The sequence below is a fragment of the Plectropomus leopardus genome, chromosome 8, assembly GCF_008729295.1.
Source record: "Plectropomus leopardus isolate mb chromosome 8, YSFRI_Pleo_2.0, whole genome shotgun sequence".
NCBI classification, from domain to species: domain Eukaryota; kingdom Metazoa; phylum Chordata; class Actinopteri; order Perciformes; family Serranidae; genus Plectropomus; species Plectropomus leopardus.
In genome coordinates this window covers 17594721-17612879 of record NC_056470.1, presented here as the reverse complement: position 1 = coordinate 17612879, position 18159 = coordinate 17594721, and the positions used below count along the sequence as shown (strand labels likewise).

General features: G+C 40.0%; 2 protein-coding genes across 2 annotated transcripts in view; one reads left to right on the top strand and one right to left on the bottom strand.

The window, feature by feature from the left end:
- znf385a (zinc finger protein 385A) overlaps nt 1-661 on the bottom strand; it is a 68916-nt gene extending 68255 nt beyond the window's left edge. Inside the window, 1 exon segment of the mRNA XM_042492015.1 lies at nt 243-661. Coding sequence (XP_042347949.1) covers nt 243-252 — 10 coding nt within the window. The 5' untranslated portion in view covers nt 253-661.
- Nucleotides 662-12470: 11809 nt separating this feature from the next.
- On the top strand, nt 12471-17158 carry birc5b (baculoviral IAP repeat containing 5b). Its single transcript, XM_042492294.1, has 4 exons — nt 12471-12677; nt 14303-14412; nt 16710-16827; nt 16928-17158. Exons 1-4 carry the CDS (start codon nt 12552-12554, stop codon nt 17015-17017), a joined length of 444 nt encoding a protein of 147 aa, XP_042348228.1. The 5' UTR covers nt 12471-12551; the 3' UTR covers nt 17018-17158.
- Nucleotides 17159-18159: the final 1001 nt, after the last annotated feature.

Here is an 18159-nt window from a genome sequence, read left to right as displayed (position 1 = left end):
GTCATCACTCACACCTGCCATATTAATGGCACACTATTATCGTAATTACGAGCACTAACCATGATTTAAAGGTTCATCCCTGCACGCGCTCAGCATTGACAGATGTCTGTGTGGAATGGAAACCCAACACAGCGCACTTTTAATAAAGAGCTGCTGGTGGCCAGGTTTAAGTAGGGATTAGTGATCCAACAACATGACTGACCTCTCCAAAATCCCTGTGCACCAAAAAAGCGACAACTCACCCAAAATCATGATGTGTGTTGCCTTTGGTGTCCCTGGGTTGACAAGTGCTCCCTCACTGCCCCCCGTCTCGCCTGCTTTCGCCAAGGGACAATGGCTCCAAAATCTCTTTTCAGAGTTCCTCTCCACTCTCCAGCAAGAGGCAAGTCAGAGAGGCAGTGCTAGATGTGAGGGTAGACTGCTGCTGCTGCTGCTGCTGCACATGCCGTCTCTTGCGCCTGCCCTCTCCAGGTAAAAAGCTGAGTGTGTGTATGAGAGAGAGAGAGCGCGCGCGAGAGTGTGTGTGTGTGTGTGTGTGTGTGTGTGTCTGTGTGTGTGGAGGAGGGGGTCCAGCGTTTCTGCAGTTGTGGCTCAGGTAAGCCTGAGGACAGTATGGAGGGGGTTAGCAGCAGAGGAGAGAGAGACAGAGAGAGACAGAGAGAGAGAGAGAGAGAAAAGGGGAGTCAGAGAGAGGAGGGGGAGCCTAAAGTGTGACAGCCAATCACAGGGGGAGGCTACAAAGCCAAGATCTTCTTCTCCACAGCAGCCAGGAGGAATTGCAGTGGTCTCCAACAGACAGCTGCCGAGCAATTTCTTAACTGTCATTTCAGTGGGAGCTTCAGAGAGAAGGTCTTCAGTGGACTGTAAAGTCAGCGCTTGCTTTGGTCTCTCCCAACTAAAAGACACACTCCCTTTCCCCACTCTGGCTTTCTCTCCCTCTCTCTGCTTCTTGTTTTTGGGGTTGGGTATAACCTAAAGGCACCTTACATGCCTCTGCTCTGATTGGTGGCAGCCTCGACCAATGGGAACAGCGGCAGACACTTGTCATCATGCAGAGTGGAAGTCATGAAGGAGAGACAGAGCTTGACTGAAAATGCCATCTCCCCCATAACCACTGTTTCTCCCTTTTATTTCCCATAATCTTCTCACCCATCTCCCCCGTACAGAGAGCTTGATTGTAACATCTGTTCCTTGTGTTTACTGTTTAACCCCCTCCTATCTGTCCTTTGACTCCACGTGTGTGTGGACTTGTTAAAAGGGTTAACCTTTTTATCTTTGTGGCTCCGTCCTTTTCCCTTTTTCTCCCTCCATCTCTTAACCTGCCCAGGCAAGGTTACGCATTCTATCAACCTCTGTGTTTTCGTCAAAGGGATGGAATTTAGACCGGGAGAGATGAAATAGAAAGCGACAGAGCGGAGGAAGCAGAAGAAGGAGGGGCAGAGATTAAACTAAATACAAACTGACAGAGGGATGAAGAGACGGGGAGTGACAAGAAGGGACGACCGGGAGGATGGAACACAGAGACAAAGACAGAGTTGGACACAGGAGAAGGGCTGCAGTGAATTAAACTGTGGAGCAGAGCAATGCAGCCACTAACTGAAGAGGAGCTTCACAGCCAGCGTCTTATGGTCGACTTCCTCCACACCAAGAAACCACTCAAACAACGTCTGCTGTCACGTCCGAGCACTGCTCCCTCTCTCTGCCTCTCTAGTTGTGAAGATGATAGCCAGAGAGAGACTTTTGAAAATCACACAGCCACAATGTTACTGAGAAGCTCAGTGCTTAAGAGAAGGCTTAACAAAGCTGTCAAAAAATTAATCCCCTTGGGCGGGCATGCTTGCAAACACACAGACACAAACACGTGAGCCCGGGGCTACAGAAAATGCTGCCTGATGTTCATATTGCCTTCTCTTGTCCTGCTCTCTCTTTCCCTTTCTCTTTTCTATCTCTACCCCCCCACCCTTCTCACGCTCTCAGGCTGAGGCTGTGAGTCACAGGGTGTTGGAGTGAATACTAAGGAGGCTGGCTGACACCTCCAATACCTCTCTGCACAGCAGCTCCACTGCACACATTTAAGCCATTGTATGTAAACATTGGTAGACTCAGGGGCCACAAACACCCACTCAAATTCTTACAGACTGTAAGTTCGGGTAAAATCCACTGACTAAAAGCTGCTGGTGTTGGGAAACATATGGTGGCTCTTCACAAAGGTGCATAGAAATCCTCCCACTTTCACAACCGCCACCAAGATCTAACACCTGCAGCAGTAATAAAAATCCGCAGTTGTACACAGAGAATAATGAACTCGCAGATGTGGAGCGAACACTTTATAGTGCAAAAGGACAAGCACACAGATTAGAAAAGGAATTTCAGCCTGTGGCTCCTTTGATGAAACACACTCATAGTGTCTGCAAGAAATGGACTGAGTGCTGAGAATATTTGTTTTTGAAAATGGGACACTAGGAGCTGGAACAATAGTTATCATCAATACAGCAATGCGTGCAAGTCCTTCCATGAGCATTTGTGTGTGTGTTTGTGTGTCAGTAAAAGAGCTGAGATAGGGTTTCCTCATTAGTTGTGTTGGTATCAATAATTCAGAGCCGGGCCTTGTTGGCGTTCAATGGGCCGAGTGCTAATGTGCTGTCGGGCCAACGGGGGCCCAGGGCCCAGCGCCACTTTAATGGATGTCATGATGAGAGGTTGAAATCGGAGCATGGAGATCCTGTATCATCCATAGGTAAGACGAAGGGAGGGAGGACAGGACAGAGGAGAGGGGTGAGGAGACAGGGGTGGGGTGAAGGCCAACGGGGAGGAGGACAGATGGCACTACTGGAAAGGTATGGGAGCAGAGGGGTGATGGAGAGAAACTGGAGGAAGAGAAAAGAGGGGAGGGAATTGTGCTATTAGGTCAGTCTGTTTGCTGCTGGCTACAGATCAATCATTCTGACGATGATGTTCTGACCTCTTTCACCTTTGGATGGGCGGGCATCATGGGACACGTCAAGTTGCCATTAGGAGTTTATCTTAAATGAATAATGAACTAACGTTATTTCATTTGTAATCCACTTGACTTACTAGAGGTACTTCACAAACAAAGTCCTCTTGAAAAGTGAAGGGAGAAATAGAGATTTCCTCAGAGAAGGAGAGGAACTGTTTACTTTAGCAGTAATTATAGGGGAAAATAGGATTTTCCTTTAAGTAACTGCACCTTTCATACCCTTAATTTATTATCATTCATATATATTTAACTTTGTTATTGATAAAAACAAATTTTTCACTTTTGCATGATCAGCTGACCTGCTGTGCTCTGACCAAAGAATTTTACAGAATATTACAGCAGCAATCGATAAGAATTAACTAAGTGGAAGTGTACCAATTTAATATTGTTTCTGTTTTCCATGTTAAAGTTCTTAAAGTTTGTTTTTTTTTTGAAGATTTTTTAAGTGTTTTTTTTCTTTTTTAAGAGTTTTAAAAAACATTTTAGGATTCTAGATCAGGAACAAGGACAGGCTTACTTATTTATTATTTATTATTTGTTACTTATTTTCTTTAGATTGACACCCCATTGCTAATTAAACAAACAAAACTAAGAATTATTCTACTTTTCAGTAAGAATTACAAACACGTTCTTGTGAGACAAAGGAGACATAAAGTCAAAATAGATCCAGCGTGAGTGTGTGTTGTTTGCATGTCTACATGATGATACGATATGGTGGCACTGAGGCACCCTTATCATTTTGTACCTATAAGATTTGCCAAACATACAGGACTTTTTTACACTGCTGCTTGAGCATCACATTACCTGTCCGCCACATTTCCACCACACACACAGACTTGTTTCTGTTACTTGTGAGGACATTGTATTAACTCACACATCCTCGAGGGGCTTATCCCACCTTGACCTTCAGCACCATATGGCCTCACCCTAGCTTTGCCCTACATTTAAAGGGTGAGTCCACCCCAAAAATAAAAACACATACATGTAAATTAACCTTACCAAAGTAACTTTGGCATTTAATAAATGGTAAAATGAATGTGTGAAGCTTTTTGTGTACCTTTAGGTTGATTTATCTATGCATGGCTTTCTCTAAAAGAGACAATTTAACCCAAAATCAGAAATCATATTTATCCTCTTACCTGTAGTTTTATTTATCAGTCTAGATTGTTTTGCTGTGAGTTGCTGAGTTGTTGGAGATATTGGCCATATAGAGTAACACTCAGCTTGAGGTGCTCTAAGTTACTCAAGATAATCCACAGACCTTGTTGTGAGAAATTTCATGTAGGAACTATTTTCTTTCTACCAAACTACACCCGCTAACCATATTATCAAAGGGAAGCACACATTGTGACTCAATATTCTGGACACTACCACCGAGCTTGGATGGTGATCAGCAGTTAGTCTATGCTGCCCTCTACCGGCATGAGCTTGTCAACACAGGATCAATTCCCAGAAAACAGACACAAGGAATCTGTCTAAATATTCCAGTTTTAGCAACCCTGGTACTAGACAGCGGTCTGGAAAAGGAAAATGATGTCATGTAAACTGAGACATGTTCAAGTCATGTCAACACCACAATCTATGGTCAGCACATAGGGTTAAATAAGGGAACCAAACAGACATGAGGCACAGCTGGTACAGTATTGATGGCCTGTCAGACTGAAGCAGAAACACCTTACTCATGCAGAAAACTATCTGCACAACAGACTTGACAAAGCTGCTGAGGCTAGTATTCTTACTGGAACTGTTTTTATGGGTAGAATGGAGAATTAGGCAAAGTGCATAGAGTCTGAGTGCAGCAGGTCAAATGTGAACGGCTGCTGAGTATGAAGGACTAATCGGGACTTAGTCTGCTGATGTGCAGCAAGAGCCAGTGAGAGCTTTATCAAACCTGAGGGAGAGAGACATCAAACTCTCCATTCAAATAATGCTATGATCTGTCTTCCTCATTCTTTCCTGCAGGGGAAAAACACAGTAAATCTACACTCAGTGAAATCTGCCAGACAGACTGTAACTCACTTCCTCACAACAGCTCAAACGCAGTGTCAAAATGCAACTTCTGTTGATCATAAATTCTACTCATATTTCACGAGCCAAGTCCCGCAGGCAGTATGTGACTTTCCAGAAACGTTAGTTCACCCTTTTTTTCTGCTAGTGTTTGCTGGCATGGTGTCATGAAAGGGTTGCTGTTTATACAGAGTCTGCACCTAGGTCATATATCATGCTTTGGGTGTCTCCTGGCACTGTGGTGGTGAATTTAGAGACTGCTTATGAAGGTCAAAGGTGAGGGTGTGAGGCCAGCACTGAGCAGCAGCAAATTTTCACTTCCACTCATAATGTGGCAAAGCAGTAAACGCGACCAGAAAATGAATCACAGCCTTTTTGAGTGTAAAATATTAGAAAACCTTTAAGGAATTATCTCTCTGTATTCACCATATGAGCCTGTGCGCACTCTGTCTAATGGCCTCATTAAAGGAATACTTCAATCATTAAATTTCGGTATCAATTACTTACTCTGTGTTACCTTAAATTCTTGAAGAAAACTTGTTTTTTCTCGCACCGTGAATGAAGAATCCCAAACTAGACAAAGTCTTGATGAATTGAAGCAAGGACAACCGCATTTAACAACAGCAAAACTATATAAAACATTTGTTTAAAAACTTTTCACATCTCATGCAGTATAATCCAACTCTCACCTCACATGCATTTTCGCTAAAACTGTACTATTTGAAACACTTCCATATACCAGTAACTGGGCAAGCTTGTCATTGCACTACTCCACCAAGTGAACTCTTGAGTTATTTTAAGGAACATCACCATGATTTTTTCCCTAGACCTTCCCTACGTTACTTTACTTTCCTAAACCTAAGTTACATAGTTTTACCTTAAGAACGAGCATTATTTGTGGTGCACTACTTCATTAGATATCATTTGAACCACTGTATGAGGACACATTCTTTGAATAGTAAGGTTTTAGCAAAACTGTATTTGGGGAGTATTGAGCATGCTACTAGATAAACGAGACATGGATTGTACTGCAGGATTATACTGCAGGAGTTGTGTGAGTATTCGTGAACAAATCTTTTGATATACGTAGTTCTACTTTTGTAAACATGGTCCCCTATGACTTCAGTTCAACAAGGCTTATCTCAGATTCTTGCACTGTGATGGCATGGGAGAAAAACAACGTTTTCTTCAAGAATTTAAGTTAAGATGGGGTGTTTAAAAGATACACGGATGGTCATTTTGGCTGTTGAAGTATTCCTTTAATAGCATACAAAGCACATTACAAGCCAGCTCAGTATGAATGAGAGGACCTCTGCATTCCCCTTGAAGTGGCCTGAGCCTGCAAGTCTGACAGATGAGCATATCAGTTTGCAAGTGTGAGGGATAATCATCACACTAAATTTAGACTATTGATCAGGTGTGGACATGTGCAGGAAATGTGGCCAGCTGTACAGTATGTTTCCTGTGCATTAATTTTCCCCCTTGGAAAGACTTTATTAAATCAAGATACAAATGTTTTCACTGTCAGAAATGGAGGGGAGTTTTGTTACCTGGTGTACAAACTGATGGAATGTATGCATAAAAAATACAAATTTTCCCAAATTCTCTGGGGAATATGTGGCTGCTTGTTAGAAATGAAGACATTCCTTCACATGTCCCTGTTTGGTTTGCTGATGTTTGAGTGTTTCTCACTCTACTGAAATACTTTTAGATACTAATTGGTTCATTTAATTTACTCTGTTCCATGATTAGTTTATTGGTCAATCACAAGAATATTTGTCAGCAAGTATTTTCTTAATAAATTGTTTAGTGAAGTTGTTTTTCAAACAAAATGTCAAACCTTTAATGGTTTGGGGTTCTTAAATGTGAGAATTTGCTGCCTTTTCTTGGTCTTACATTATGGTTAAATGAATATCTTTGGTTTTTTTTTTTTTTTGGCCAAAAAAAGACATTCAAAGATGGCACCTTATGCTCTAGGATATCGTGATAACCATTAATCATTGCTTTCTGACATCAAACAATAATAGATATCATAGATATAATAATCGATGAATTTCTATTAAACAGAATCCTTTCAGAGCTACCTTGTATGTATGATTTACTTTGTGCTTTAGCAACATGTTTGTTGATGAAAATGCCATATCAAGAGAGCTTTGTGAGAGAAAGTAAGAAGAGATACTGCAGGTTTTTGAGGATTCATGGCTGTATGTACACAGGTGGGTGTGCCCATCCTGTGACTCCACGCCTGCCTACAGAGATGGAGAATGTTGATGTTGACTGTCACACTCTCGCACATCCCTGACACTTTTACACAGGCACCAGAGGACAGGGCGTCTTTCTTTCCAACCACAGTCACATCACACATTTATGCCATAACTGCTTGCAGTTCATACTTGTTGAAACTGCACTACAGTCATTTCTGTTATGCTGTAACTAGACTAAATACTTTAGGCTGTCACATTCCTAGTTGCTATTATGTAGTGCTGTGTGTATCTTAGAAGACAGCAATTTGCAGTAATTATCTTTGTCATAGATCACAGTCTGTTCCTAAAGCTCAGACATTCCTCAGCTGAGAGTGATGTGGCAGATGAAAAAAAATATGCTCATGAAAGTGAAGAGTCAGCTACATACAAAAGTTAGTCTCCTTCACTCACTTATCAGACATTACACAACTAATTTACACTTTTTTTCAGACAAAAAACTACAAATTGTGCATACACTAACATGAACAAATCTTACACACGCACGCACACACGCACGCACCACACACACACACACACACACACACACACACACACACACACACACACACACACACACACACACACACACACACACACACACACACACACACACACACACACACACACACACACTGCAGTAAGCAAGCCTGCACACATACACAGACTGACACAAGATAAGATCTGCTTCGCCCCAAATATGCAGTGTTCAGTCTGGGAGTGAGGGCAGCAGGAGACAGGTGGAGCTGTCAGGACAGTTGTCAACTCCCACGGAAACATGTATGTGTATATATATATATGTATATATATATATATATATATATATATATATATATATATGTGTGTGTGTGTGTGTGTGTGTGTGTGTGTGTGTGTGTGTATAAAGATCTATTAGTTACAGAAAACACACATTTGACACACATCTGTCCAGTCAGTCATGAAACAACTGTACATTTTTGTGCTGCATCAAAGCAAAGGTGTAGCTCTCACGGGGGACGAAGGGGACACGCCCCCCTAAATATTTAAAACATATGCATTTATCCCCATCAATAAAAACATGAAAGCAGCACAGGGCTTTCATTTTGATGAAATTAAAGACATTTCCACCATGAATAGATGCAGAAAAGGCACAAACTGATGCATAAAAAATTGCCAGAAAGCAGGAAAATATGTGACTGATGCTCATAATTTCTTAGGGGAGGAATCCAGAGCCCCCCATTTCATGTGTGTCTCCCCCAATTGTAGAAAAAAAAATCTACGTCCTTTCATCAAAGTATATTTAAAGCACTAAAAACTCACTTAATAATCAACTTATCCTACATGAGAGCAAAAAAAAAAAACAAAAGATGTGCATCTTGCTCCCCACAGAGGCACAACTGTTTTTTTATTTTTAATGCAGACGTACAGCAGCAGTTAGATATTAACAGGCTCCTTTCTTACCTGTGCTCCACATTGATCACACCTCTAGTCCTCCTGCTGCTCTCAGTGACTGAGTACAAACTCCAACCCTAAACAGGCACAGTGAGAAACAACTATTTCCTCTGTGAAATCCTTCCCAGTGTGAAACTGGTCAGGTGGAAGAAAAATGCCCAGCAAGATCCTCAACTGTTCACATTAATTTGAAAAGATTCCAAGAGCTGCGTATGCAAACAATGCAGTCTCACGCCCACGCTGGCAATGCAAGGGACTTGTGGAAATAGAGACCACAAACATATTGCCTCTTTCACCTCCCCTCCACCTCTCTACATCCTATCTCCACCCTCCCTCTCTCCTTCTCTCTCTTTCTCGCCCCTGTGTGAAAACAAAACTAGAGTCCAGGAGCTAATCGTGGCCGACCTTAAAAAGTGAGGGCAGATGTATCAGAAGGAGAGAGGAAGGAGATGAAGGCGGGAGCAGGGCAGCTATGAGGAGAGGAAGAATCAAATGTCAATGAATGCACGAGGAGTAAAAGTGAGATAAAGTAAACAGAGAGAAGAGAAATATCAACCTGTGAAATGATGGTCAAAACTGTTGCAAAACTATCTCTCATAAAGGACCACCCATTAGGAGGGGGAATTCACAACACCTCTAAACCTTACTCTAACAAGTAATTCAGGGGACCTATAGAGTTCCCCAGGGACGGCATTTTTCTGTAGGCCAACCAGAAGCTAACACTCTGGTTTCCTCGTCAAAAAGCCTATGGGATTTTTCCATTAGATTTTGGATCATTGCAGAAAATAAGCTCTATGGTAAACAAACGTTTTTGATACTTTCACAAATGAACACCACCTTTAGGATTTTTGAGGCCTAAATGCAATTGTCAGCAGTAAAAAGCTGTTGCTAGGCTAAAATGAACCACATTATGGTCCCGTTTGTACCACTATGAGGCTGTATAGGCTTGTTTTGGTGAGGTTTGGCATGATGACGTTCTGTAGTCTCATTTAGCCACTTGCAAGCAATCATCTTTTTAAGACACATAAAAGCTTAAGAGTTTGCGAGTGGGGTATTTACAGATATATTTAATGTCGTAGAACAAAACTTGAAAGTCTTTTCAGCTTGGGTCAACCTAAGACTTTTAGTACTCATTTATTTAAATGTGTGGTTGCAAAATAAACATTCTAATATACTGATTTAGATCATTTTAGATCATTTTCATTGCAAACATTATTTTGAAGAGTTACATTGGTGTAAATCACATTAAATTGATATTATGTGAAACTGAAACTGAAATTACTTTGTTAATTGCTTTAACACAAAATTCAAGTTGTAATAACTTAATGAAATACACTTGATGACTTTTTCTCCTCCTTGAGTCAAGGATTTCAAATCCCTTCCTCTGCCCACATAACATGCCAGGACAAACTCAGACAGTAAAGACTTTCCGGTGCTGGCTTTTTTTTTTTTTTTTTGGTCTTATATCTTGTTTGATTTGATTGAGGTGTGTATGGTAAATATTGGGGCAGAAATTGGGAATATTCATGTTTAAATTATTTTTTTTTGTAATAAAATTGGAAAAAAGGGGTAGGCTTTGATAAGTATTCACTTTCTCCTACTTCTTTTTGGATATGAAATACGTGCGTTGTTTACTGAATTCTGGCGTTGTGTTTCTTGCTCATATTTTATTTCATTCTCCCTTTTTATTTTGTATGTTAGAAATAAAGATCTAAACTAGCTATCGAACTAACTAACTAACTAACTATTGCTGACGCTCTCAACTACACAAACGTTTTCACTGGTGCAAAGTATTAGACAACCACTTACGGCACAAAAGGTGGGACTGAAAGAAGGCAAATTGATAAAATTTACACTTATCTTGCAGGAATGTTGGGACACACAGCTAAAAACAGTGAAAAAAATGTGAACATATGCATGTGAATAGCACAGACACGTTTAAATTCAGAGCTAGATGTTATTCTGAACTGTCTGCACAGTGAGCAGCCACCCACCATACAGGCCACTCACAGCTACAGTAACATTACATCAAGAGAACTGTCCATTTCACCTCAGGCCTACTGCTCAATAAGCCCTGACACTGCATCACCTCAAAGGGCTGCAGACTTTAGAGTGTGATATGGCATAAAAATCACACACTCTCAGCCTTATAAGCAGGCAAACTGCGTCTCAGCGCTCCCCTCAGGCACTCTGCTGGAAGATAAGGTTAGAAGGGGAAAAGGACAGCCGTTTACAGTTGTAAGCACATTTCAGCACCCAGGGGCCTGAGGGGTAATATTACAGGGACACACTGCACACCAGGACTGTCCCTGTCTCTCACAGAAATAAACAGGCTTGTAAAGTTCACACCACAAACCATGAATTGGACACTTTTGTGACTTTTATGTCTGTTTACTTTTGCCTGCCTTAAAAATGCTTGGCAAAAAAACTGGAATTCAAGCCTAAAAATCCAATGAGAATATCCTCAATAAGAATAAGAATAAGAATGCATGGTTATGTTCAGGGCTTTTCCCTCTCTACTTTGTCCCCACTTTTGTCATGTAATCAAATACAGTCACGTCTGTGACTCAGTGGAAACGTGATGTGGAATAGCTTTTAATATAAGATGTTTCTCGGACATTAGGAAGATGCAGAGTAGAAGCAATTAATAAGTAATCACAGACTTAAAAACAGCCTTTTCTGGTTAGCTCACTGCATAATGAGACAGGAGAAGAGAAAAATAGGAGTTTTCATCACCATAACAAACAGCATCCTTAATACTCTCTGACTTGCCAGAAGGGGGGAGTAAAGTTCCTCCACTTTTACCCAGTGTTACATGAGGGCTCCACATTTTATGTAACAGCTGTGCTTTTGGGGATCAAGTCAGGTGATTTATAAGATGAAATTTCATGCTTATGGATTAGCATTTCCTGAAGGTTTAAGGAATTCGGTACTATAAAGACTGTAACTTTGGACTAGTTTCTGAATTATTCTGACTCAGCCGCCTGGAGACTTATACAATCTTATGCTTAACTTTGGCTTTTAGGATTTATTCGAAACATAAGTCACATACTCATAATATGTGTCATATAATAGAGGGTGGATGGCGTTATTGAGATTGTGTTAAAAAAAGTGTTGATTATTAATTAGAACCTGATTAAAAATAGAAACTAGAGAAATAGATAGTTGTGTAATAGAAGTAATAAAATTCTGATGATATGGGATGGTGTGTGGATAGGATGAACCATTTTTTGTATAAAAGGTACAGCAAATCTATATCAATCAACATGCCACAGCTGCAATAAAAACTATACAATAAAAGGACATGCAGAGGTAAGAGGACATTAAATTAAATTTGTCATTAAATCGAAGAGTGGCCGCAGTGTTCTTTTTTTTAGGCAAATAAAGCTTTAAGTATGTCACAGAGACAGGGAACAGTAAAACTGGAATGAGTTGATATCCAAGAGGAAGAATTGTAGCAAGCATTGTTTGGGTTTTTTTTTTTTTTTTTAAATTAAACTTTATTTAAAAAAAAAAAAAAGGCCAAGTCAGACGTCATAGTGAGCTGAAACTGTCAAAAAGAGAAAATCAAAGAGGGCATTTTAAAATCATGTAGCATATAAATTACGAAAAAGCATGTTATATATATATATATTATATATATATCATATATTATATGTTAATATATAATGTAAAGTCGCTTTATTTGACTTTTGTCGATGGAGTCCGTTGACCTTACGTACGTCGGAGCCCCGCCCACCTTCAACCTGCGCAGTTTAATGAGATAAAAATAGGAAACACCTGTGGAAGTTAGCGCGCGCCGTCAGCACGGCACATAACACCGTTGACCACTGCACGGTGTATTAAATTGCGTTGAACCCGTTGTTTCCGGAAACATGGCCAGCATTGACGTATTGACAACCAGGTTTTCATCCTATGACAAAATGTACAGTCATGATTTACGCGAGCAAAGCTTTGCAGACTGGCCGTTCAGAGAGGAATGTAGCTGCACACCTGAGAAGGTAAGAAGCCGCGGTGCTGCAGCGGAGAGCCTGTGAGGGGCTGACGCTTTGGAGCAGTGGTGGGATAATACAAAGCTGCCAGAAATAATCATCACTCATAGTTATTTTTTAAAGTGTTGTGGCACTTTGTATGCAAGGGGGGGGGATTTGGAATAAAAGCACCTGCGGAGGAAGAAGTAGGCTTACTTTTACTTAAATAAAAGACGCAATACCACAGTGTAAAAAGAGCTGTAAATATACTGCATTCAAATCATGGCTACTTACTATCAGTAAAAATACATAAAAGCTTTAGCTTCAGAATATACTTAAAGCACCAAAAGTAAATACTACTTATTCTGCTCCTGGGTAGCTATCTACAATCGGCCTAAGCCATAATGAAGTAGTTTTAGAGATACTCAAAGGTAGGACAAAGCACAATGTTTATTCCAGTGTTTTAATTTTCTCCAAGGTCTTGATTCTTGTATAAAAATATTTACAGCAAAAGGGGTTAAATTGACAGATATTGTGACACATTCCATAAATGAAAGCAGTCTAAGATAAAGCCAGGGCGAGTGGGAGATAAAGCACCTGAATTTATGTACTTTCATAATGTTTGTTGACTTTTCTTGATTACATGACATTTGTATTTATTATCCTTACTGATGAGATTCCTTATAAGCCCTTAAGGATTTCTTAATTTCACCTGCACAACTTTGTCCTTTTTTGATGTCATATTTCTGTTGTGTTGTTTTGTTTTGTGTAAATAAATCTTAAACTTCAAAAAGCTCCGACTGATACCAAATTTGTATTAACAGTAAGCATGGGGTTCTACGCGTGTGAAAAAACACAATGTGAATATCTTGGTGCATTGAGTGATTGCAGTACTGCAAACACATTAGTAGGCTACAAAAAGCAAATAGTTTTAAGTGTTTTCCACACTCATGGTATTATTACTTCTAATTAAGTGAAGATTTGAGTACTTATACCTGTACACGTGCATCAAAATTGTACATACATACAGTGCTTGAGTAAATGTACTTGGCTACATTCCAGCAGTGGAAGGTACTTATGAGTAAGAATGTAAGTAATGAGTAAGAGAGCAGGAGGTCAGACTGGGCTCACATGTGATGTGTCGACAGCTCTTACTGTAAGCTCCTAAAAAAGCCCAAATTTAACCTACACAGTATGACTATGGCTGATTAATAATTATTTATATAGTGCAACCTTGTTTATAAGTTATGCAATTTTATACTACAGCCTTTTATCTGAGTCTGTGACAGCTTGTGATAAACGGTTAAGCAGGTGTCAGATTCAGTTTCGTTGCATCAGGTGTCCAGTGCACAGAGACTTCTCTTTGCCCATGCTGGTCATGTCATGATGGATGAGCTGCTGACACCTCACTTGATGAGCAACACTATATGCCATGTTGCCAGCTCTTAACCCCCAAAGAACCAAAAGGAAATCATCTGCTGGTTTCATTCTCTCTGACACTTTTCTCACTGCAGCTATGGTCTTTTGTTCTTGCACTTGTCATGTTTGTCATTGAGCTATCCGCTCATAAAGGTACTTGATTTAGTTTCTCTGTTTTCACTTATAGACTAAAGAGATTAAGGCCTCTTTTTGTGTGTGGGTGTGTGTCTTTGCAGATGGCCAAAGCTGGGTTTGTCCACTGCCCGAGTGAGAATGAGCCTGATGTTGCGTGCTGTTTCTTCTGTCTGATTGAGCTTGAGGGCTGGGAGCCTGATGACGATCCCTGGTAAGTAAAGCCTGTCAGGCCCCTAATTTTTGCCTAACTTGCCTTCATGTGAGATTTAAATCACTGAGGAGCCTAAAATATCAAAGACAATTGCACTATTATCAAGTCAAAGATCCTCTGAATCAGACTTCAATAAATACTCTATACTGCTCCTTTATACCACCACATATAACTCACTGTGTGGACGTTTGGGGAAATACATAAAAAAACAAACACAAATCCACTCTTCATTCTTCAAAAAAGAGCCATAGGAGTTGTAAACAAAACCAGAGAACCAACAAACCCACTCTCCCTACTCTCTCAAATTAAAAGCACTCACATTCAAAGATCTGGTTGATTTCAATGGTTGAAATCATGTACAGAGCTTAAAAAAAAAAACAACAACAATGCCAAAACAAACCTAATAGTATCCAAAATTTGTTTCAGTGTAAGGAAGTTTACATGAGGAACTTGTATGTTGAAGAGACTAATGCTAAATATCATTGTATTACAGTCACAGTCAAAAGGGATTGATGTAGCATAGTACTGTAAATTTTTGTGTGTCAGTATCATACTGCCAGGTATCAGTTTTTGAATTTAAAGGAATAATTAATAATAAATACAAATGAAACTTGTGGTAGCCTTCTAGAACTTTTCAGTCCATTAGATACAATTTACTGCAATAAAAATGACTGGAATTAGATGAACAGCCTTAAAACTTTATTTCTTAGCTAAAACAGATATTTACAAAGTTTTTCTTTTGAGGACATAATTTTCAGTTAAAAAAAGGCAATAAATCACAGTATATTGGAGTATTGAGTTATCTCAATACTCAGAATATTGCAGCATGTTTAAAATCCTAAGAATATTGTATTGTGATTTGATTGTAGTGAAAATCATGGTGCCCGTAGTTATTCCCATCCCTAGTATTTTGCCAGTTGTGTAAGGGGCTGCAGTACAGCTTTGGATCTGAAATTATTTTTGTCTGTATCGCTGTTTTCCCTAAAACCATCACAAAACTAATTTGGATATTTAGTGCATCACCAAAGATGATACAAAGGAAAGAAGGCCATCATTTAAAGTCCATTACATTCAATTACCAGTCACTAGTGACCTAAAACCGAGCAGGCACACACACACACACACACACACACACACACACACACACAAAAGCATGACAGGACACAGAGTGACATGTCATGATAGAAATGACATGACATGTAGCACCCGTGAGATGCATTTTTAAGTTTCATTTTCTTGTCTTTACATAATATTTTTATTTTTTAACCCCTTAAAATCAAGAAGGCCTTTCAAACCCCTGTGAAGCTTTGGTGACCCCTAGTGGGGGTTGGAGTGACATAGAACATCTTTCCCAATTCGCTGGCTACATTTGCACACTTTGCATTTGATACTCTGCTGCTATACAGAACATGACATGATAATGAATTTGATACGAAAACAGCATATTCCATTTGGATAATCTGAATTAGGCCTTTTATTTAAACGAAGCATTTTCCAGTTAAGACGTGTGATATGCCAGTATTGGTCAGGTTTTAGGGGCATTCTTTGGGCATGTGTACAGCGCGTTCAGAATATGAATCTCAACTGGGGTTTAGACCACAGTTTGTGACACACAGCATTGTGCCTGTTTACTGCCACATTTATGCGTTGTTACAGAGGCACTTTCAACAACAGTTTCCAGGGCTTGGTAGAGGTGCATACCCAAAAGGAAAGTCCACATTCCTGGTTGGAAGGAGAAAAACACCTACTTTTAAACATTATGAAAGATAAAGATATCTACATGTTTTTGCTTATGGGCAAATATAGCAATGTGAAATATAGAGGTGTACAGAAAATGGTTGAAGGAATGAAAGAAGGAGGCTATTTGCACAGTTGAACAAGGCCACCACCTGTGAAAACTGAAAATTCCAGTTTTGATCCAAAGATCCAGCCGTTCTACTTTTCCGTATTTTGATGTGGTGAACAACATGTGAGGGTACGTTAATTGGAGGCGGCATGTCAACAGGGATATTAGTGGAATATACGTTTTCTTTAGTCATGTAAACAGTTTAGTAGGAATATTGTCTTTTTCAGAATTAAATATTTAGTGCAATATTTTGTGCATGTAAATACAGTCACTGACTATAGTAGTCCAGACTTTATACCTGATGACATCACAAATTTGTGTTGCATGGTTTTTTTGATCCTACAGAGGAATGAATCCTGACCGAGATGGACCACAAAGCATTCCACTTTGTGTGCCGCTTCAGATGCTGTGCCTTCTGATTAATTTCTTCTATAATATTTTCTCTGCCCAGGTCTGAACACATAAAGCGCTCGCCTAACTGTGGATTCTTAACCATGAAGAAAGACTTCACGGAGCTGACTGTGGCTGAGTTCTATCATATGGAAAAGGAGAGGCTTAAGATCTACCTGGTAAGTGTCTCTACCATCCATTTAGATTGTCTGCAATGAATGGAGGTTTTGCTTAAAACACTCATGCAGTGGTCAATCCATATTGTGCTTTATTTCCTAGAGAAAGGTTTGTCATAAGAAGATGGCATATTTGCGGGATGAAATAGACCACACGCTTGAGAGCCTTAAATCTCGCTTGGACTCTATATGAGTGAACTGCAGCTTCCTGTCTATCTGATATGATTTTATTGCCACGCTAATCTGAAGCATTTTGGTACGAGCATGGTAGTCTTGACCCCTTAATTTGACATAAGTGTAGTTTAAAATATCAATAAAGTTGTGAGGAATATTATGCTTTGTTTGTAGTATTGACTTTAACCACAAGATGGTGCTTTTGCACTAAAGCTGCAGTCTTGCCCACATCACGGACACACTTTCTGGAGTTCCCAATCTCACTCAAAACTCTCACAAAGGCAATCTGAAATGAAAGCGCACATTGAGCAGGATTACAATGTGGGCTATATTCCCTCTTTTCAAGCAAATACTTACCATTTTCCTGAACGTGCCACCATCTCTACCACCCCTTTTCAAAACTTGACCCTGGACAGATGGCCTGAAGCCCCTCCCTTTCAATACCAACTGTTGCCCCAGTAACATCTGTTACATATAGGGGGACAGTGTGCACTGAGAGGGCTCACAAGGACACTTGCCTAACCCTGTGAGCAGGACTGAGATTTAAGAAAACCTCTAAGGATGCTGCTGATAATAGAATTTGTGGAAAATGTGGTCATTCTGTAAACACTCACAACACACACAGCTCTGTCACACTGTAATGCTTCTCTGCTCTTATTAAGCATGTTGAGTAAAAAGTCTTATCATTTATATTGCCAAAGTTGGTGTAAGGTCTTGAGATTTTCATGTATTTCGTGTAGCATAAAGATAGGATGTTGGGCTGTGAGACTCTCCCTATGTCTGATGGGAGGTTCGGGAGGATGGAGTGCAGGATTAAAAGATGCTATCCCTTCTCCAACCTACCACTGTTCTGGATTAATGTCTAATGTAACACTCTGGCCACTGAGCCCAGATCAGCTGCTTAATTCTCCTTTATCCGCTCGCTGCAGAGCGAATTGAAGAGAGGCTATTTTTAGCCAAAAAAAAATCAAAAACCCATAGGTGATGTAACATTTCTAATGAAACTGTCATGCTTCAGTTTTTCAGGGTGTATATTTCTTTTAATGCTCTAAATCAGTTCTGTTGCAAGATATTCTCTCAGTCATATTTTGCTGCCAAAAGTATTCATTTTAAATACATATAGCTGTCATGCACTAAGAGGAACATCCACAAAAATCCAGA

Coding starts and splice junctions, on each gene's coding strand:
- birc5b (XM_042492294.1), top strand. CDS start 12,552: ATGGCCAGCATTGACGTATTGACAACCAGGTTTTCATCCTATGACAAA. Junction 14,413..16,709: donor GAGCCTGATGACGATCCCTG/GTAAGTAAAGCC, acceptor TTCTCTGCCCAG/GTCTGAACACATAAAGCGCT. Junction 16,828..16,927: donor AGAGGCTTAAGATCTACCTG/GTAAGTGTCTCT, acceptor TTTATTTCCTAG/AGAAAGGTTTGTCATAAGAA.